Source organism: Chiroxiphia lanceolata, chromosome 6 (assembly GCF_009829145.1).
Source record: "Chiroxiphia lanceolata isolate bChiLan1 chromosome 6, bChiLan1.pri, whole genome shotgun sequence".
Lineage (NCBI taxonomy): Eukaryota > Metazoa > Chordata > Aves > Passeriformes > Pipridae > Chiroxiphia > Chiroxiphia lanceolata.
The window spans coordinates 16235566-16258190 of record NC_045642.1 but is presented as its reverse complement, the minus strand read 5'-3'; the positions used below and the strand labels follow the sequence as shown (position 1 = coordinate 16258190).

The 22625-nt window shown below is 39.3% G+C and overlaps 1 protein-coding gene across 1 annotated transcript in view; it reads right to left on the bottom strand.

The window, feature by feature from the left end:
• The window catches only part of TRPM5 (transient receptor potential cation channel subfamily M member 5), a 38900-nt gene extending 17292 nt beyond the window's left edge, over positions 1-21608 (bottom strand). Inside the window, exons 1-13 of the mRNA XM_032692363.1 lie at positions 21492-21608; positions 20355-20535; positions 18785-18951; positions 15349-15529; positions 12830-12894; positions 10841-11032; positions 9438-9540; positions 8457-8575; positions 7480-7830; positions 5106-5237; positions 3708-3831; positions 1484-1629; positions 628-740 (exon numbers count right to left, since the gene is read on the bottom strand). Coding sequence (XP_032548254.1) covers positions 628-740; positions 1484-1629; positions 3708-3831; positions 5106-5237; positions 7480-7830; positions 8457-8575; positions 9438-9540; positions 10841-11032; positions 12830-12894; positions 15349-15529; positions 18785-18951; positions 20355-20535; positions 21492-21608 — 1991 coding nt within the window. The remainder of the gene's footprint in view (positions 1-627; positions 741-1483; positions 1630-3707; positions 3832-5105; positions 5238-7479; positions 7831-8456; positions 8576-9437; positions 9541-10840; positions 11033-12829; positions 12895-15348; positions 15530-18784; positions 18952-20354; positions 20536-21491) is intronic.
• Positions 21609-22625: the final 1017 nt, after the last annotated feature.

Below are 22625 nucleotides of genomic sequence, written 5' to 3'. Positions count from 1 at the left end.
CTCTTTTTTTATTTTCTGGTTTTTTGTTTGGTCGGTTTTTGTTGGTTTGTTTTTTGGTTTTTTTTGTGTATGGGGTTTTTTTCCAAGAAAACCTAAGATTCAGGTCGTCTTCATTGTGACAAGAAGCTGAAAACTCCAATGGTATGCCTGCAGAAGACTAATCTGAAAATCTTAATTGATTTAATGTCAGTCCTGTGTTTTTAAACTTGACTTGTGGTTATCAAGGCTTGTGGCTGATAATACTGCCTTGTGATGGCTGTTTTCCTTGAAAAGATACAGAGGTTTGAACCAGGCATCTCCAAATCTAGAAGAAGCAGACAATGCTACACCTGGAGATATTCTAAACATTACTGTATAGAATCTGGAGCTGACAGAATTCCAACAGGCTTTTCTGTTTGGACTGTGTGAAATAGAAATGATCTATATGAAACCGTGGCATTGATATTTTAAGTATGAGAACAGGCACTAACACAGGCTACACAAATCAGTGAGTCCACTAGAAAACTGAATTGGTTAATAGCAGTCCTTTTGACATTCTGAGGCAATATTACTGTGAGTCTGAATATGTTTTATGGCTTATTTTTCATCACTTACTTATCTCTTGCATCCAAATAGTTATGTTTATACCTGAATGCTATTAAATTTGTGTAGATTAGGAAAGGACACCAGAACCCACAGATTAACTTCAGGATCTGTGTGCTTGTAGACATGTCTCCCCACCATATTTTTGTCAGGAAGGCCTGAAAGTCAAGAAAACAAGAGATGGCTTTAACATCAAAACCCCATACTTGCAGATGAAGTGCACCTATATTCTGTGACACAGTGAATAGTCTGGAAATCTCAAGAGCAGGCACACCTTCAGAGCAAACAGGCACTCTGCACGTCCTTCTGCAGATGTTGAGTATGCAAAGAGTTATTAAGAGACCAGTGGAAAAAACAGCAAGTCAAATGGAATTAAACAACATCTGTAGTACTAAAAAGTGCAAGTCAGGCACTGGGAACTAAAAGCACCATCACTCTTAATTTGGCTTCATGTATGTGGAGAGAATTCAAGTTGTGAGAGCAAAGCTGAATAGTAATTTGATTTAACTTTTTTCTATGAGCTCTTTCTTGAATCTGAACAAGGAGTTACCTCACATTTTGGAGCAGCTTCATCATGCCCCAGGCAGATTTACAGTGCTTTTCTGATGCTTCTCTGTGAGCAAGGATGGAATAAAAAGCAAAAAGCACACAATAGATTGAAGGCTAAACCTTCTCAGCACACTGGTCTGTGGGCCAACTGGATGAAAGAGTGGGCAAAGGGGGAACTATGTTGCTTTGGCAAGGACATGGTATAATGTCCTCTTCGTATGGTGCTAGGGAGAGAAGAGAGTCCCTTCTCCAAAGAGTGGCTCTTAGGGGAATGCATTTCATAGTGTTGTTCAGTTGCTGTGCTTTTCTCTTCTGCGTCCAACTTAAAGCCCCAGGGGTATATAAAACTTACCTGGACACCGTCATGTGCAAAGAAAGACTTTGCATCTGCTTCTGTAGCCAGCTGAAGGCAGGTAGTTTTGTTCCAGTACTGATTTTTCCTCACCAACAGAGCAAATGCTCTCTCCTCACTGTTGTGGTAGCATTCACTAAACAGTTCTGTCAAATGAAGGAAACATAGACAAACAGATCTTGTAATTTAAAAGAAAAATTTAAAAAAATAATGTAAGGCAAGAGGGCAATGTGTATAGGAGGCAGCACAGCGGCAGCAAACCCTGAGCACTGCCAGATGCTCCTTGCTACACCAGAGACTTCTCCAAGGCTGCAGTAATTGAAAAGAGCCTGAGAGGGCTAAGAGGAGGTGGGAGGGAGAGAGGAAGGATGCTGGGCACAAGAATAACTCACTACGGCCTTATGCGTGTGTGTGAGTGTGTGTACATGTTTTGGGGCAGAGGGCAGACGAAACAGATTTGCTTTGTTAAAAAAAAATCACTGTAATTTTAAAATTGCCACTTGTTACAAAAAAATTGAGTGAATCTCTCAGTACCTTCCTTTTACTTCTTTCTATCTGCATGCATTCTTCTTAGCACAGGGCCTCTGACAGGTTTGGGTTTTGTGTGTTTTTTGTTGGTTTGGTTTGGGTTTTTGTTGTTTTTGTTTGTTTGTTTTGTTCTGAGTTTTGGGTTTTGTTTTGGTTTTTTTTCTTTCTTCAGAAAGCATAAGCAACTTCTTGGAAACATGTCAGTATTTGTTAGTCTCTCCTCTGTAGCTGCTTCATGTGGAGCGTTAGGTAATATCAAGCAAAACTGTATCACTTGGGTGATCCACTTACACTTTGAAGGATGAGTTGCCATGCTGTCTCCACTCTCCTGACTAAACAAAAGGAGTAGCTCAGCTTTGGCTTGTAGACAACAAATCCTTGGTTTTAAGACAGAGGTATTTGACATCAAATAATATTAGACTTGCTAGGGTGTTATGGCATAGTTGTTTCCAGAGAAACTGGTTCTGGAGCTTAGAAACTAGGATAAATAGTCCAAAAAAGTCCAAAAAAGTCAATATTTTCTCATTAGACAAGATCTGTGTCTTGTGTCTGTTTCATTCTACTGATTCACTTGATTATCTCAGTACCTAAGCCAGCCTACATCTTGTTACACTGTGAGGGCTGGAGAAAGGATCAAGTGCACTTAAAATAAGCCAATATACAGACATCTTTTGGAGTTGATGTGGTATTTATCACTCTTAAAGAAAGTTTGTTTATGTAATATTGACAGCGTTATCTGGGCCAGAAACTAAAATTGAGGATCTGATCTAATACTTATCAAAGCCAAGGAGCAGACTCCTGGATTAGGCCCTGTAATTCCATGACTAAATTACTTGAGTCCTGTGATTATAAGAGAACCTGATTTTTAATTTTTGTGAATAATAATGGCCCTGTGACAAGAAGGGAAAATGTGATCTATATATAAATACTGTAGTAACGCCTGCATGAGCCTTCAGCTGCTTGATGTACAAGTTTCAAGGGAGAGAAGCCTCTGCATTTGCTACAGTGTGTGGCATATTTTAAAGCCCTCTGTTCACAGCAGGTCTACCCTCAGGTATGGGTTGAGCTGAAGTCAGGTCAGCAGAGAAGCCTGTGTGCAGACATCTGTTTCTAAACCAGGCAAAGGGGAAAGGGCTCGGCATTCCGGCATTGCAGATGCCTGGATACTTTACTGCTGTAGGGAGGGGCAGCTTGTCTGCTGCAAAACCAGTCTGAGCCTCACTGCAGTTTGCAGTGCAGTTAGCCCTCTTCTGGGTGAGGTAATCTCAAACTATTTTTAGAAGCAATGACAAAACCTTAAAACTTGTTGCTTTAGTGGCCCTTACAGAGCAAGCGCGATATAGCAGGAATATCAGGCTGCTGTGAGCCTGGAAGCATTTTGGTTATTCTATCTTCCACGTCACTGTAATACACCTCATCCTAAGAACAGACACTTAAATATCAACAAGCAGCAGGAGAGTAATTTCTTCCATGCATTCCAGGGGCCAGTCTTGGTTCAGTGATTTTTCCAAAATGATTGGGTTTTAAGTCTTTCTGTGGTATCTGAATGTTCGGGACTGCCTGTGCTGCAAGGCTGTTAAATTATTCATGAGAGTTGACCTTTTACACCTCAAACAGTATTTTTTTCACTTGCTTGCCTTCCAATGGCAGTTACTTCTTAAATTTTCTGCGCCATTCAAAAGGTGCCATTACTTACCAACAGCGAGCTGCTCATACTTGGCCTCTTTCATTATACAGGCTGCTTTGGTCTCCGTCTCCAGGCGGGACATCTCTTTAAGGATCTTGCAGGCTGCCAGAGCTGAAGCTACACCCTCCTGGCCCTGTAGAATTGAAAGGAGTGCTGCTATCACCCTTCACTCGGGGGCGTTTTTGAATGGAGGAGACTCCACTAAGGAGCACATCTAACAACAAGAAATTCGTGCATATCTCCCCTTCCAAGACAAATTTTTGCTCAAATACAGATTTAAAAGTCCAGAATATTGATTGAAATGACAGTTTTGATGGTTGAGAATTGAAAACCATATATTCTGGATGCCCTATCCCTAGCAGTGTTCAAGGCCAGGTCAAATAGGGCATTGAGCAAACTGGTCTAGTGGGAGGGCCCATGGCAGGGGGCTTGGCACTGGTTGATCTTTAAGGTCACTTTCTACCCAAAATGCTGTGATTCTATATTGGTAGTTCTTGTGCCTTGTAAGGCTGGAGACTTCTGGGTCCAGGCCCTTAAAGGGTCCTGATCTGGGGTAGCAGTCAAAGACTAGAAAGAGAATAACGTGCTACGGAAATAGAGCAATACAGTCTCACAGTGCTGAGATACCTCCAACATGGCTGTGCTGAGACCCTGCATAAGGAAGTAGGAGAAACGAGGGAGCACAGCTGGCAGAGGCACAGCAGTGTCACAGAGCAGAGACGTGCCTTCTGGTCACAGGGCTCCACAAACACAAGGCCCTGCAAGGTGCTGATGCACACGCACACACACTCGCAGCCTGAAGAGCTGTGCTGCAGTTTGTCCCTCCCCATGACTCCCTCCATGCCAGATGCACTCCTCTGGAAGGTCAGGGATGGAGTCTGATGGCTGTTTCTCTCTGTGGGGGCAGGGAGGTTCCCAGATGCAGGAGACAGGGCCTCGGTTGTGGGGGGTTGTAAAACAGCAGCCAATTATGCCAGCTTGAAGCTCAGCCTTTGAGAGTGTGATGCTGTTGTTCCCTACACACGGAGCACATTAGCTAAGGACGCTTCACTGCACCCTCTTCCCTCCCATCACGCTTGGACCCACTCAATTGACCCATTGTAGAAGGCACAAAACCTGCTCCTGAGAGTGTTGAGTCATCAGGAGCAGGGAAGGGAGGGCTGACTCTGCCGCAGAGGTTCAGGCTGTGCTGATTTACACCTGCTGCTGCTCTGCCTTCCCTCCATCAGACCCCCTGGCCCCCGCTGGCACGAGCCATGCAGAGATGAAAAGCCCTATAAATGCCACCTCTCGTATTTTGGAAACAAACCTATCTGTCATCTGAGCTGCGAGGCTGAGCAAAAAAACATCTCGTAAACTTGAAATACGTTAATATTTCACCTGGAGCAGCTACAGCTCAAAGCTTACCATAGCCCAGAAATAGTTTGCCATCTTGTGCCGGTTTTGAAGTACTGCCCATACAAACAAATCCCTCCAAGGATTTTCGCTTTTCTGGTTCATATCCAAGGGCCCAGGTAATCGCTTTGTATTCATTTTATCCTGAAATATGGTTTGTAGAAATTAAAACGTGCTTTGCAGTCCGTTCCATGCAAATGACATGATCTAAGCCGCTCTTGGCCTTGCCAGCTACTTCTTTTGATTTTTTTTTTCTTTTCTGTAGAACTAAGAGGTAATTAGCTCATTCTGCACTTAGTCAAAGGATCCTTGTGTCTCTATTACAACTCAATATGTGTGAGAACATTCTGGATGAAATGGTGACTTTACTGAAGCCGATGGTAAAATTCTCATTGACTTTATTAAGGCCGCGATTTCACCGCGGGTGTGTAATATCATACAAGACAAACCTGTGATTAACTAATCTGAGCTTGCTTTCAATTATATTTGACTCTGCTTGACTGCCACAGAGGACATGGTTTCAGAGAAAAGGGAACAAAAGGCATTTTATTTCAACAGAAATAAATCTCGCCAAGGCCCTGTACAGTGCAAGAGCAGAGTACGTCAATACCCCTTTTTAGTCATTCCTTTGAGAAACCTTTCACTCGCACAGGGAGCAGTTTAAGTAGAGCACTGCTTATTCCTTTAGCATTTGATAAAAATTATCCAGAGGAAGTGTAGCCACTTAGGTCAAGTTCCGAGTTTTAAGTATTTTTTAAAACTGCCTTTATATTTATCACATTAATTAGAAGCAGCAAGAGTATATTTATTCTTAATAAAACAAGTTTTTTGTGACAATATAGTTTTTAATAATTTGAATTATGGAATTCTCTTCAAATTTATTTTAATGGCATTTCGGGAGAAGGTTAGGGGTGGGTTTCTTCAGTTCGTAGTGAGCTATTTAATACATCAAATTGCCTTGAAAACCTTGCAGGTGACAAACATATCCTAAAAGTCTCACCTATCTTCATAACAACTAGTTCCTAACTTGAAACAACATGCACAATTTAGCAGCAGTGACACTGGTGTCCCAGTACTGTTGCCAATGATAATTGGATCGAGCCACTGTTGGGAAGAAGCTTTTAGAGGTAAAAAGCTAGTAGACGGCATGATCTGATGTTTGAATTGGGCCTTACTTACAGCACTTGGCTTTAGCTCACTTACTGCCAAATGCCAGAAAGGCAAGTGAGATTTTGGGGCAAATTTTTATTTCTGTAAAGTTCGTAAATCTGGAGTTTGCTTAATGACTTCAGAGGTGTTGTCCCAAGTTGTCTGTCCTTGGGAATGAAGAAACCGTGACTAGATTTAAACGTAACTTTTCATACTACTAATTAATTTAGAGATTACAAAACAAAAGTGATTTAAGCTCTTTAGTGAGAATTTTTTTTTAATAGTTTTTTGTTTTAACAGTTTTAAGATGGAATTAGAACTTGGCAAATAACAAGTGGCTTAATTGTTTAGTTTGTCTAAAACTAAATCTTAATGAAATTTCTCTATATGTCTTTGTTTTGAAATCATGCGTCCAAACTTATTTAAAATGCTTTTTCAAGAACTGTTACTTAGGAGTTTCAATATTAAATATACTGTCAAAAAGCAAAAATGATGATGTATCTATGGCACAGCTGTGGACTACAGACGTTCCACAGATGTACCCATATCACGTTATCCTTGTCACATGGTGGCCAGCGTGCTTGCCAGGGCCACTTCACACAATCATTCTTACTTCTTGCTGTGTGTTATATCACTCAATAACAAGATTATTATGATCTAAAGGCAAGTATCATATACTGCATATTATTGAATATCCAGTCCACTCGTACACAGTATAAAGCTGGGACTAGTTTCATGTATAAAGACTACCATTTTCAGACCTGGGATTGAAAATGTCCATTGCCTGCTTTTCTTTCTCCTAGAAAATACTGCCTTTCAAATACTTCTGCTTGAAGTTCTGTATGAGAAATGCAGACTATTTTCATGTCTAATAAAAAGTGAGAGTGTGAAATACAGGGGCCTCTGTAGATTGTGAAACAAAGGCCATATCTTAGCAGTAGATCAAGGTACAGTAAAACCTTGCATAAAACCCCAGGGAGGGGGGAGAGGGGGAGAAAGAGGAATCACAATCTATCTTAGAAATTACTTTCTTTTCCTTTTTAATTTTGAAATTAAAAAGATCAGACCATTTCAAATGTGATAATAATTGACTGAAAAAACGAATGAGAAACTGAAGTGACTATTCTGTCATCTTCCCTTTCCTTCTCTGCCCCACCCCGAAAGGCTAGACCTAGTTAAAATTGTTCAAATTGTAAACCGGAGTAGAGCAGAGCTACGATGTCAAGTTGCTACTCACAGATTTTTTCTTGCCTCCATGTCTGAGGTCTTGATAGAAACCTTTCCATGCATCATGAAGAAAATCCTTGAGAACTCTGGAGACCTCACTGAGAGCGAAGAGTGGGCAGATCTCCTGCTGCTCATTTTCCTGTTGACCAGTGAGCCCTGCCAAGGTCAACTTGTTTTCTTCATGCTTCTTCAGAAGAAGTTCATAGAGGAGACATTTCTGAGAAATGGAACAGTAGAGTCGCTGCAGACGACTGTAGGTCAGGAATTCATATATGTTAGCCCCGTTGTCAATAAATAATTTTACAAATTCTGGATTGTCATTGACCAGAGCATCCATCATCACTTCCTCCAGGTCACAGGACTACATTGATGAAAGGAGGAAAAGAAAAAAAACAAGGAAGTTTTTGGGGGGAATCATGGCTGGATGACAAGAGGTAAGATTTAACATGGAGACATGCATTGTCTTCCACCAGGTCAACAGTGGCTACAATGAGAAAGAGGTAGAACTATCTTGATTTCTCTGTGATAAAATGTCTGTGCAAGCAATAATGTACAAACATCAGCACAAGTAGCCTGCTGTAGGACTTGTGGTGATGTTGGGTACACATTGCACTGCGTATTTATACAACAGTTGAAAACAGTGACATTCTTCCTACCACCTTCTAACAGTAATATCTTCCTGTTCTTGTGCTTTTAAGCTTTGGTTTGTTTGCCTTAAAGACCTATGCAGAAGGGGGAGAAAGATTCTTGCCCCCAGAGAGCTCAAGAAAGAGATCATGACTGCTGAATTATTCCTCTGTACTCCATCATTTTGATATAGGGGACCCTAAAGATAAACAGCCTCAGGAAGCATTATACTGCTGCCCAATCTCTTAGTGGAGCGTGCAGTAAGGTAGTGTTAAAAACTGAAACCATCTTTTGGGATGTTCCATTGTCCTGTACACATTGGATTATACACCCATTGTCCTGTAAGATGAAACCTGGTACCTTCCACTCCACGTCACCATTGAATATTTCACTTTTAGCAATGTCAAGTCTATTCCAGGCCACTGCCAGCTTCAGTTCATCCAGATATTCTTGGGCCTCCTGACTCTGACTTTTGCAGGCTGGCAAAAATAGGAAAGGCAAATAAACTCAGTACTTTACACTTATGTTTAATTTAATATAGTATTGGTACCTTGATTAGCAATACAAGCTCTCCTTCAGCTATCACAAATCTGTGGGTTGCTTAGGCAGGAACACTTCACAGTAGTTTTTTCTTGAATTAAGAAGTATTAATATTCAAATACATTTTTTTTTTCCTAGCAGAATTCTCTATTAAACCATTAAGTTTAAATGGCTGTTCACTTTTAAGAGGGACCCTGACCTGTAGAAAGCAGGGGACAGGACTGGCTGTTGTTTCTATCTTGTTTCAATTAATACATCAGGAACAGAATGTCTTTCCCCCTCCCCATGCTAAATTTAGGCTAACACAAACCATTAACAGAAACTGAAATATGTGGCAGCACAAGTAATGTTTTCTTCCACAAGATACAGTGGAGATTTCTTATAGGAGAAATGGATTAATTCTGGACCTAAGGCCATTCTTGTCTACTCATGGGTTTTGTTTTTATTTTCTTGTTGTTTTTTTTAATGGCTTGTAATTGGGATAATATACTGCTCCAATATATTTCAGTTATTCTGTAACCTCTACTACTAAGAGAAGCAAGTGTTGAAACAAAGGAGCAATTAAATTAGTATAATACACTAGCATGAGACTAAAAAGCAAATGGTGGTTTAAAGCAAAGTTACAAGAGCTATGGTAACTGCCACAGTTAATTTGTCAATAAACAAAAGAATAGTGCATCAGAACTGAAATCTGATCCAACAGCTGACTGAACTTGCATTGGAAAAAAGTGAAATATATTTATGGCATAGAAGATGTCAAATAAAACAAGCATTACACTGTTCTGTGTTTATTTTTCTTACCTTTTACTAAAGCTTTTAAAATTACTGTATCTAGTTCTTCTGAACCTTCTTGCTCAAAATTGTGCAGAGTTAAAAGATGCTGGTGTGAAATAATGTTTTGAATCTGTTGGGAGTTGAAACACAAGTAATTTTACACATTGTCCTACTGCTATATATTAGTGCCCAAGAGCCCAGGGAAGATCACCCATAACGTATTTCCCAAAAACTTACATTCTAATTGTAAAGATGAGGTTTGGCAAGAAGACAAAAAGTTGCTCATATATAAATAAGTCCTAAGGCAAGGAGGTAGTTACTGCTTTTCCAAAGTCACCTATCAGGATAGGAGGAATCAGAACGTGGATATCCTGAGAACCAGAGTGGTGCTTTAATTAAAAGACCCTTCCTTAACTCACATTCTTATTTGACTCAGAGTCATGCTGTAGCCAGCATACCACTAGTTTTGTTTTATCTCATCCTGCTTTGACATTTAAGTTTTGCTCTCAGAGTTGTTTATTTAAAAGCATAGTCTCTAACTCTTCTTTGAGTAAAAGTTCTCAAATATTGATATATATACAGGAGTATTCTCTTTCCTTCTGTTTGTCTATTTATTGAGTTTTCTTTCTCACAGTGCAGCTGCACTGAGACTTTGTGAGCATCTGGCAATATTGCTTCTATATGCCTTTCATCCCCTTTTGTTAGTAATCTGGCAAAGTTCTTCCTGATGAATTCCTGATAAATTTAAACTTTTAAAGCTAAGGATTATGGCAGGGACTGCAAAGAATAAGCAGTGGATCAGGTCAGGTGGACTTAGTTTATCTCAGAGGCACACAATGCTCTTCAGTTTTCATAAAAAGATGATTTCAAAGTGGGGTTTTTTTGTTTCTAAAAGGCTTATGCATAGTGGTTTAAGTCCAGCAACCTCAAGACAAAGAGTAAGGAAAATCTATGAATCTGTTTTGTCCTTCTTTTTTAAGAATAATAATATTTTAAGAGCAAGCAACTGACAATAGATAGGATAATTTCTAAACACGCTTCATTCTATTTAATTTATTCATGCTTATCCACAACTAGGTTTCCATTAACAGCTGTAGATCATGAATTAGGTCTCTTCTGTCACAGCTGCACAAGCTCCACAGCTGTGGATATAAATAATGCTTCATGTCCTACAGAAGGACTGTGGAGTTCTTGGGTGCTGGCTGTTACTTGGGGAAATAATTGATGAAGTACAGAGCCCTAAGTGTTCAGCTGAATCACTAAGGACAACAAAGTAGTTTGTATGATCAATTGAGCATTTGATTTTTATGTTAGAGGGGTATCCTGTAACACTAGTGTCAAAGCACTGGAGAGCCCAAAACTTCTGAGCAGCTTCTTGCCAAACCTGTACTGAATGGGCTACCCAAGCTACAAATGTTAGGAGAGCTCACTGTTAGTGTCCACTGAAGAATGTCCTTCCACAAGAAGCGTTCTGCAGGGAATTTCTCCTTAAATTGCTTTTGAACAGCTTCTGGCATGATAAGCTGTGGGTCATTCATGAATTCAGCTAAGATGTCAGCTGTACCTCCAGACCCTGCTAAGATAAGCCAGGGAGCAGAATTTTCCAAACCGCTGCAAACTCTCTGTAGTTTAAAAAGTACATTTTCAGAATTCACATATAGAAAGAAAATGTTATTCAAAAGAAGGACTTCTAGCAAATTAGGAGTAAATGTGTATCTAAACCAGATTCACTATGGAATCAGTCCAATCCTCTAAGCTATTATTATTTTTCAGATTCCGTAGCAGGTCATACATGTATAGGCCCCTGACTATGCTTCTTTTCATGACACATCTGCTGAGTAGCTAAGCAACCTGATTTGGACAAACAATGCATAAAATTTCTTTGACCCTGACTTTCTTTTTCCCCCCCTGAATTCTATGTTTCAGCATAGTCAAGTGCAAGGGTAGCTTTACACAGAAATTATTAGCAGGCTTTTTGGCATAGCATTTTTTTCTGCCCACTACACCCAGCAAAGATGTGCTGAAAGTAAGGAATTTGCCTGTGGGAATACAACATTGGGCTACAGGAAAAAACACTGAATCATAGCAACTACAAGAGTTAAAGGCTATTAATTCTATCACTTGTGCAATTAGAATGAGTTAGGCAGGTAGCTGAGAGAAGAAAGCAGAGACCATGGCATCATAATTGCACAATGACTATTTGCTGCCAGTCTGTTTCTTCCTCTGGAGTTACACAGGACTCCATTGATTCAGTTGTGGTGCAGGGTTTTTTCTCTGTTTTCGGTGTTGAGGTTTTTTTGAGTTTTATAAAACTGTTGTAGTCTTTGGTGTGTATCATGCAACTTGTAATTAAAAAAAATTATGTTCTAAAAAAGTGTGACCAGTTATCCCTCCCCAGCAGATTCCCAGCAGCTTCAGCCAATCACCTTTGGTCTCCAAGTCACATTGTTCTCTAAAACTTTGAACAGAGGATTTATATGTCATAATTTGTGACTTCTCTAATCCAAAAATATAGGAAACACTGCAATATTTAGCTTCTGGAAAGGAAGCTCAGCAAGTGACATAATCCTAGTTTAAACAGTGAGATTTTTAATACCAGTGTTTGTTTTAGTCCAGCTGACAAAGTTATGACAAGACAGAGGGACTGGAGATTGAAATTAGAAAACATCACCAGAAATGAGTCACTGTTCTGAAAGAGGTTACCAGCTTGCATGGCACAATCTCATCACTTAAAAACTTTAAATTATGGTTAAATTACGTCTCTCTGAAGGTACTGTAAACAGAGAGTATTATTAAGAAAAAAAAATAAAACAGAAATCGAGGAGTATGTCCTTGTTAACAAGTTCTTTAAGTTGTAGAACTACTCAGGAAAAAAATCCAAACTGATCCTTCAATGAAGATTTGGGATTGTAAGCAGACAACATCCAGTCTTCTATCCTGCAATGTTCTTTTGCTCAGTGGGACTAGGATACTATCATTTTAAATGGCATGTCTAGCAAACCTGGTCTTGTACTTCCTCTAAGCTCTGGGACAGGCAGTTGTCTCGTAGTTGCTGGACAGTACTGAATGATTCATCTCTTTTTTGTATGTGTTCTCAAGTAACAGCACAGTATTTCTGTTTCACTAGATCTGGAGCTGGCTTCTGTGAGTTTGTTTTGGTTTTGGATTCTTTCTTCCCACTGTAAAAGCGGGCAATGGAAGCTTTAAGGATCAGCTGGTGCCTATTCAGAAGGAAATATTTCTCCCAAACAAATACTGGCAAATTTAATATTAACAGAACTCAATTCTTAATGGTGTATAGATATGAAATTTGACTTTATGTAAAGTGCCAATAGATGTGTTTGTCATCCAGCCAAATTTTCCATTAATTACTTGACACCAGTTAATTTATTTTTCTAAAGTTGAAAACAGCTTCTTACCTCAAGTGTGCCTGGTCCCCCATTTACCAGTAAGCAAAGCACAGGGATCTCAATGCTACCCGTTCCTGTGAAATAGATGGTTTAATTTTTAAAAAAGTTGACGGCTTTCACAAAGCTATTGCAGTTTCGCCAACCCCTCAAAAACACTTGTCCTCTTTCATGCTGTTTTGGTGCCTACATGAACCTGCAGAAGACAGGCAATTGCAGAAGCAAGTGGCAAAGGAAGAGAATAACACCATCACCTATCAGACAGGGCCCTGGTCTAAGATTCACGATGAAGGCACCTTTGCCTCGGACATCTTGTGTGATCCTTAGTAAGCAGTCCAGGTTGTTCTCACCTCAGTGCACCTCAGCTGCACAATATGGATATTGGGACCTCTGTGTATCATACCACTGTTGAATTCTTATGTTATTTATTTACTGCAAGGCTATCAGGTTATGGAGTAATGGAGCTGCATTAGGGTGCAGAACAAGATTGTTATGTTTTCAGAGAGGCAGCTACCATTATTTATATTAAGATACAGTTAGAAGTTAAAAGCTCTCAGTTCATCCCTGGTGTTATGTGTGTGCTGGAAGGTGCAGTGGAATCCAGGAGAAAAGCCTTATAAAAGGAGGATTTAAGAATATGAAGAGGCTGACTGTGTAGACCAGCTAGGGTGAGATGAGTAAGATGTGATTTGATAGGAACCATAGACTCCTCATTATTCTGGTTAAACAGCTTAAAATTTCATTCAGCACAGTCTAGTGTGGTGATTAATAACAACATAATTGGATACTTTTAAAAGAAATGCTAATGAAATATTTAACATGTCATGGCAGCAGGGGAAGAAATGAGGTCAGCATCCCTGTCCTAAGACATCCTCCCACAGGGGCCCACGTATTTTTAGATGGTTTATACTGTAAATGCAGTACTCTGTAATCCAAAGGTGACTATAGATTGGCCTGAAGGAGCTCAATTCAAACAGTAGCATCATGAGGTGAATGCCTCTTTCAGCTGGAAGATAAAAGGCATTTGGTCCAAATGGTTTTTTGATGTTTCCCTTTGTAGATCTCCCAGAACTCTGTACAGATCTCCTTTTACTTCTTGTTTTCTCTCTTGTGGGATGACTACAAAGACGATGTTGAACTGAGCTGTAGCCAGGATGCGATTGGCAAGTAACCTAATTTGTTTTAGTGAATGGTATAGCACTGTCATACAGCTCTAAGGTGATGTTCTTTGAAGAGTGACCTCTGTGACTACACGTTCCTCAGGATATGATTAAGTCTTCAAATATTCTTAATTTACCATAGATTTAGATAAAATTTAGCCAGAGGAGGGGCCAGTGTATTCTGACTTTATGCTGGGAAGGCGGAAAATCCTTAATTGCAAAGAATATCTGCTATATTAAAAAATTTCCTCTAAAATACTTCTACATGTTTTTTAAAATAGGGAAATTCTGCATGACTTTAATAAAGAGTTTTACTTCAGTAAAGTCACATAGCTTTGCTCAGCTTGTGTATAAATGAGCTTAAATGAATGACATTGGTTTTGTTTATAGAAGATAACGCTGAATTCATTATGTTCCAGTGAAATATTTGTCATATGAATCAGCATTCTTTGTCAGAATATTGTTCCACTGAGATCTGTTCAATCAGATTTGGTTTGCAAGCCAAAAGAGGCTACTTTGTGATTCTCAGCACCACAACCTCAGCCTACCCTCACAGCCCACCTGTGGTCTTTCCTATGTGAGTCACCAGATAAGTATTTTTCATGTGCATTCATGGTCTCAGGTACATCTGTGCAACCATACTATGGGCTATGTAATGGAATATTCCATTGATGCATACAACTGTGAATAAGTGTGCTCTCCCTTCTGTTTCAGCTGTGCTAGCACTGCAGGTATTACAGAAACAAAGGAAAGGCAAAAGTAATTGAATTAGTCCTACAACTGAATTCTTTCCACAAATAGACCTGCCCAACACTCAGTTCTTATTATAAACAAAGGTCACATACATTTAGATGGCCATTAGCCACTACAGTATTTACCCAGGATAATCTTTTATCCTGAAATAAATATGGCTTAAAATATTTCAGAGGGCTTTAGAACAAGTCTTTTCTTCCAGTGTGGGAGCACTTCAAGACCTCATGTATGAGAGGGGATAAAAGTACACAACAATGAATATCAATCTCTTAGAACCACTGGTTAAGGCACTTGAAGCTGGATTTATTTTCCACTTGTTATGTTTAAGGCAATTTGAGCTATGCTTTGAAGATCAGCTTTGAGCTACATTTAAGAAGATGCAATAGAAGTCCAGATTTTTGCTTCAAAGAGCAGCTTTCTCTACTTCAGAAGCTACCGAAGTTCTGACTTTTGCATAATGACAAATGTGTTTACTTTATCTTGCCTATGTAAGCAATTGCCCAATTTGGGAATTAGACTTGCCTTTGATAAGGCCAGGGCCCCACAGGTATCACTATAATATCTTATATATATATATAGCATTACTCAAGTTAGCATGCCTCTATAGAACCTACTTACCACCATATCCAGTACGCTGTTCTGAAATATGCTTTTCCAAGGTGAAACGTAGCTTAGTGGTTCCATCTGGCTCATCTGGTGTTACATGGTCCACCAAAATAAAGTGGGAATGGTTGTGGTCCAAGGAATATGGTGGGCCTTGAATATCATCATCTGATTGATAGTGTACAAGACTTTCATTCTAAAGAGAGGAGGAGAGATGTTAGTGTTCTCTGCAAAACCCAGTCCATGTTTAATGTGTTTAATCTCCATTTCTGTGCTGTCTGCACCCTGAGATACCACACCACCTATGAGACACTTGAATAGATTCTTGAAAAAGTGTAGAGGAGAACGTGCTTCTTCTGAAAGGGATCAGATTTGACAAGATTGAGAACTGAAGTCCCTGAAGTTTCCCTCTTGGCCTCTGCAAAATATAGTGACATCAATCACCATCTCTGGAATGCAGGTTTTGGAAATGTTTGTTGGACGAATGGAAAGGGACCATGAGACCCCATAATTGTGGATGGAGCTGTAAAGCCTCAGCTGGTATAAAGAAGGGCAAACCTATTAGTTATAGTAGCATTTTGTCCATGTTTAGGCCAGTAGATAAGTTAGCCTGCCATATGTCTATAGCAATTTAAACGCAGCTGTACTTAAGTGACAGGGTTATACAAAGTCTAATCATTATTCTCAGCTTGGAAATTGTATTCTAAAAGTGTGAGAGACGGATTTTAGAAAGTGAAATCTTCTTATCTTTTATTTTGTGTGAGGGCTGTTATATCTTTAAATGATTTATTAGTGATTTTTGGCATAAAATCAGTGTGGGTAAAATAGAACCCCTGTTACAGTCTGTTGTTCTAAGGATTGCACTACATATGGTCTTCCACACACATGCTTTTTCAAGCTCCCCTTACTTCCTTAATACATCTTTCTTTCCTACTGTTGCACATCCACTTTGATACCGCATTCCTAGCTGTAAGCCAGGTTATTATTTTTCATTTTCAGAATTACTGTCCTCTTGCAAGTAGGTCAGATTAAAACAACTGTTTAAAATCAGCATTTCCTTCTATCATGCCTGTTTCCAGTTCCTGCAGCCTTTGAGTTGATGAGCAAAACTTAGACTGTCAGCTTGACTATTGTGTGGGCACAGACAGGTGTCAAATCCTTTTGAGAACATAGCAGTGTAACTACACAAGTAACATAGTTGTCATTAAGGTATGGCAACTATTTACATTTAGGTATTTAAGAGCCAGGTCTTATGTAGGGCCTTCCTCAATCTCAGTTGTTGGCCGTGTCTGATAGAGGAGGAAGTTCCCAGTTGAATCCTGGGAAAAGTCCAACCCAGAAGTGATCCATGTTCTCCACAGACAGGACTAAGGCTGATGTTGAAGAGGCAGTGAAAGAGCTCAGAGCAGCACTACTAATGCATAAAAACATGAAGCAACCCAGGAGGGCAAGTTCCTTCATGCTGCACACACATATCACGCTCTTATGTCGCTTTCTGAAATGAAGCTACATCCAGCCAAACCGGAGAAGAGAAATCTCCTTCAAAGCAAGGTGAAAAGGGCTATTATCAGGCATGTTCCTATTGCTTCTTTCCTTGTCAGCAGCTCTGGGAAGAGTAGGAAAATCAGACACTGTTCCAGGAAAAACAGCAGTAAACTTGCACATCCTTTACAAACAGCAAGTGCCACAGATTTCTTTTACCTCCTTCTCTCTGTCTCTCATTTGTTGGGGAAAGCTTCTCGATACAATTAATTTCCTTCAGATTTTTTGTTTTGGCAGAGGGTGTGCCTACATTCTGCTGCCATGCAACATTAAGCCTATTCACCCCAGATCTGGCCTTTGACTAGGACCCAGAGGCACAAAAAACAATTGAAAAAGGCCCTTTGGGATTTTCCTATTTATTCTCTGAAAATGTGGAAGTGATGTTTCAATAATGTTTAAAGCACACCATTAACACAGAAGAGACAGGAGGGATCAAATGATTTCAGGGCTTGTTTTTCTCCTTGCTAGTGTGGATTGTTAGCTCTATTTTATACAACAAGCTGCTTGTGTTAGTGCCAAGTATAAAAAGAGTTGGGTTTAGATCAACATCCCTGTCTGTAGTTCCTTTGTCTTAAAGTTACTGACTAAAATCCAAAATGTTTTTGGGTAGAAGCTGTGCCAGAAGTCACAGGGTCAGGAACGTTCTTTACAAAATATTCCTTGCCAAAGAATTTGGGCTTCAGTTAAGGGAGAGAAAATCTAATGCAATAAAAAGACCAATGCACTTGTTTTGTAGGTGCTGATTGGGAAAGATACAGATGCATTTTGATCACTTAACCTAGGAGGGAGGTAAAATAGTTTGCATTTGCTAAAGCAACTTTCCTGAGCAAAATTCACAAATATAATGAACCAGTTCTTTCCTCTGAGGTCCTTTCAGACCAGTTCACCCACACAAATAGGTTAAAGTCCTCCAGCTAAAGAGTCCCACCTGGTAGAACACACAGGTGGCTGTCGTTGGCAAAAAAGGATGAAAAAAGGGGAAGCCCAATTACAATAAATCACTGATATGGTCTGGCAGTCTCCCAGCTGCTAGCTGGTACTTGCAGGCCTATCTGAAAGAGCAGCTAGGTATGAATTCAAAGGGCTGCCTCTGTCATTTGTTTCTTAGCTTCTGCAGGGGGGTAAAATAGTGCAGAGAAACTGTTGTTTGTTGTTATTACACACGTATTTTATTGTTATAATATTTTGCTTAGGACAGACTGTATCTCCAGTGACAAAAAGGTAATGTTACATTTTTTTTCCTCCACTTGCAGGTCAATTTAGCATTAACACTTTAAGAAATTGTTTTGTTGGGTGAGGGTTTTTATTTGTTGGTTGTTTTGGTTTTGGTTTTTTCTTCCCAAGAACTTTGAATTCTTTGACCCACATTGAGAAGTCCCTAGAGCTTCCAATAACTGGGCAAAATCCTGCATAGCTAGTATTGTTGGCCTGGTGTATTAAGCAATTTTTTGCATATTAGACACCAGTTCAGTGGCTACTCAAGAAAACCTTGTCGTGGAATATTTATGTCTGGTTTTCCATAACAGAAAACAGGCTTTTTACAGTATTTATATAATAGCTTGGAGTAAGTGATTCTGCAGTAAGTGGACAGGGGAAAAAAACATTGAAGGTACCTTATTCTATGTGCTCTTTTCCTGACTTTCATCCTTGCGCTAATGTCTAATGCTGCCATCTGCGGGATATCTCTGGAATCGCTGCAGCGTGCACCGAATGCGCAGGGCACAGAATCATGCGGCTCTAAATCCTTCTTGCTCTTTATTTTTTTTTTTCCAAAACACAGTTTAAATCCCACTTTTTTTTTTTTTTTACGGTTATATAAAAGTTGTTCTGCCAACTGCTTCCAAATTGTGTAAACGTGTAGCTTATATCTGAACAATCCGGTTTCACAAGTAGAATGAGTGAAAAGTACCTTTGCGTTGTCCAGAATTTCTCTGTGCCGAATTTTTCTGAGTGAAGTTATTCCTATGGCAATCACGCTTACTCTGGGTGAAGTGCTAGCCAGTGCAAGATCTTGGACTGCTTGCACTAACTGTCTTGTTATTCCTACACGTAAAGCACTGGTAAAAATCCAGGCACCTGAAATTAGTTTTTAAAAACAGTTAGATGATTTCTTTGTAATTGAACATGTTTGTGCATCAAGTGACATTACCTGCAGTATTGGATTTAAGGGGGTTTTTTTTAGGTAGATAAAGCAAAGACAGGTCGTGATGAACTATAACTTTAAGAATTAAAATACATACAAATTACATGAGACTTTAATAAGGAAAACAAGAAGAAATTATATGCCCAAGCAAACATTCTTCACATATCATGAGACGCAATGTTGCCATCTTTACTCTGATATTAATAAACTCATCAAGAATGCTGTGTCTGCTCTAGAGGCACTCACTGTCTAAACACGAGCAGAAACATCACTGTACCAGGCAGTTCTGACTGTTGTCTCTTTAGGAGAGTAGAATTTATAGCAGCATTGTTAGGGTGACAAGGAATCATGAACACTCTAGGTAAACAGATAGTTGGCCTTTTTCAAATACGTAACATAAAGAGACTGGACATCTTGATGCTGTCCAGTTTTAAGTACAGAAAGCACATGGAGCTAGAGAATAACTGTGTGGCACAGAAGTACCAAAATGAGCTTCAGTACTGGGCTTTTGTCATTATAAAAAGCAAAACTGTTACGATCTTGTCTGGAACAGTGAAGCTAAACCAAGAGACTGCTGTGAAATGCTCACAGATATTTTCACTTTGTTTTGCAGGTATTTTCATAAAGCTATGGAGAAAAAAATGTCATTTTACACAAAAGTCACTTCCATGCCTATTCCCAGACATTGGAGGGCTTGGTTTTGTTTTTAAATGCTTTTCACTGCTCTTGTAATTCATGTGAACAGCCAGGGAGAAAGTGAGCTGACTTACTTTGTGTTATACATTAACAAGGTCTTTTTGTTAATCTTGAGTTTAATCATAGGCAGTTTGACTAGTAAAGTTTGTTCAACTCTTAGCTTTGACGAAAACAAGATTTCAAGAAGTAAAAATGGCTGTAGCATGATTTTGACTGGTAGCTAAAAAGTGAAAAGGGAGGAAACAAGAATTCTTATTTTTTACCTAAATCACTCTTATTGAAGTCAAATTGCACTGCTCTCTTAAGAATTATTTTGTTATGACGCCAAGAGAGACAGTGTATTTGGTCCTATCTCATGCTATCTTTCTAGTCTCGTCTCTGAAGGAATAATGTCGGGTAATTTTACACTTCAGGAATGGTTGTCTAGAGTAATTTGGTTCAAGATAACTTACTTTTGCTCCTATAATAAAATCACTTTAATTTTCAAAGCTATTTACATACAGGTTGTAGATTGCATTCAGCAAAGTCTTGAATTTCAAAAAATTGTGAGCAAATCCATTGTCATTAGCAGATCACTGGATGCTAGGTGTGAGAATCCAGCAGGAATAAAAATTCCTTCTTTAACACCTAAAGCACTAACCTGTGCTTTGAGCTGCCTTTATAAGTCCTTTCTTTAAGGTGTCCCGCAGCCAAGGCTTCATCTGGAAATTTTCTTCTTCCCCTACTAAAGACACAACCAAGTTGGGTGCAGGAAGCTTCCATTTGTTGAGCATAACTTCAAATATAATTCCAGGGTGAATGGTACTTGGAACCTTAATAAACTTCAACAAACAAAACAAAAACCCAGTGAATAGAGATAGGACAGTAGGATAGAGTAAAGAAATTGTCCATGGTAAATGCAGAGGGGAATTATCAGAAACTTGGTTATTTAAGAAAAAATTATTTGAGCAAGAACCTACAGAGGATTAAATACTAGCATTAATTTAGCAGGTTTCTGTATAATTGCCATCTCAGTAATTGGGCCAGTTCCATGGGCTAGTTCTGTGTTGCAGACTGGCATATTACACTCTCCTCTAATGCTGCTGCCTTTGGTTTCATGGCAATCTAGCAAAGCCAACAAATTTCTTTGGTGTTTTTTGTTGCTGCACAAGATGAAAAATTTTGCCTGAATTCATGTCTGTTTTTCAAGGATACATTACATGAATCTATTGCTTCTTCAGTTCTGTATATATTTTGACTTTGTGCTTAAGACTTTAGGATGAAACAAAATCTTAAGGCAGATTTCAGGAATTCCTAGGAAGTCCTTCTGCTCTAGCACGGGACTAGTGAGCAGGTGGGTCTGTCCATATATATCCTTCTCTGCATATTAGCAGAAGAGAGAGAGAACTTTAGGAAAAATCTTGAAACAGCTCAAAAGTATGTTTAAAATGTTGAAATCCAAGCTAATATTTTTTGGCAGAAAGTTGTAAAAACAAGGAATGATGCAAAATGAAGGAAGTAGGGCACATAATTGATTTTTTTTTTTTTTAAGGGAAAAGTTATCAACTCTACTTGTAGCATATCATTGCAAATCAGGTGATTGACTCCTGTATATTAATAAGCCATATTTTAAACCACATTCATGTTCTGGAAGGTATGGTCCCTACTTTGAGTACAATGTGGTGCCTCATACTGTGGCACTTTGACCCTCACTGTTACAGTCTCTACATTTATTGCTAAGAAGTAATAGCTGAACAACTGCAATTGTGTTAAAGGGTTAAAATCCTCAGGGGCCCACCTTTCCATGTTTCTTCCCAGAAGCTGTGAAGTCTATTTCTCCTAGGCAGTATGGTAGTTCTCTTTTGAGAGCTTCCTCTTTGTCACTGCTGCAGAGCCTGGTTTCCATTTCCTCCATTGAATTTATAAGGTGACTGAGCACCAGTAGACCAAGATGTTCACTGAGATGACAGAGAACTGAAAAATGAGAACCTATTTAAATTGGAGAGGCAAAAAAATCCACTAACATACATCTAGCTGAGTTTTTAGTCAAATATTTTACTTTTTTACTATTATGCTTGTAATGTTCAGCTAAAATTGGAGGTCTTTGTACCAAATGTCAGACATTATATATAGGAGGAGGCAGACTCCACAGAACACTATCTAACGTAAGTTATAAAAAGGAATAATGAAGGAATAAGGCTCCCTCAACTCTCATTTAGCAGGCAGAAAGCTGAGCTGCAAGGTGCAAGACCCTGCAATCTGTCCAAAGGCATGTGGGATGTCTCAGAGCCCAAAGGTGACCCTAATTCTACAAGAGAGAAAGAGGAGTCTCAGCCACAAACTATTTCAAACAAGAGTAGATCTGTGTCAGTGAGTGTCTGAGTCATGGTTTCTTGATGTCGTGCTTCATGTTGCTGTGACTTACATTACCTGACATGAATGCTAAATAACTAAGTGATGACGTTGTACTTGTCTGAATATACTTTAGGAGAGGTTTACTCTCTGTTTGCTGTAGGAATAAGCTATTTATTCATAAGGCAAAGTATTTAAGGCCAGGCTGTACTCGACAGGAACAGACAGTTCAAAAACACAGGTGGTTTTCTCCATATGTGGCTACAGGAATGACAGCAAGTGATCTGTCCTAGTGCAAAGGTCATATAACAAGAGTTGTTCTTCTGCATTACATGAGGCACTGGAAAGGTCTGCTTGCTTTTCCCATGTTCCAGCTTGACCAAACTGACAGAATTATGATCTGAAAAATATAGATTTCAAGTTGTATGCCTTATTTTGTTTCTTTTTAAAACAAAAGCAATGAAATAGCTCTCTCTCCTCTGCCTTCATCTGCATATTGAAGTATGTATCCAGTCTTTTAAAGAAACCCCTTGTGATACTAAGCCAGCAATGGTAACCAACCCTGCATTAATCTTTATTG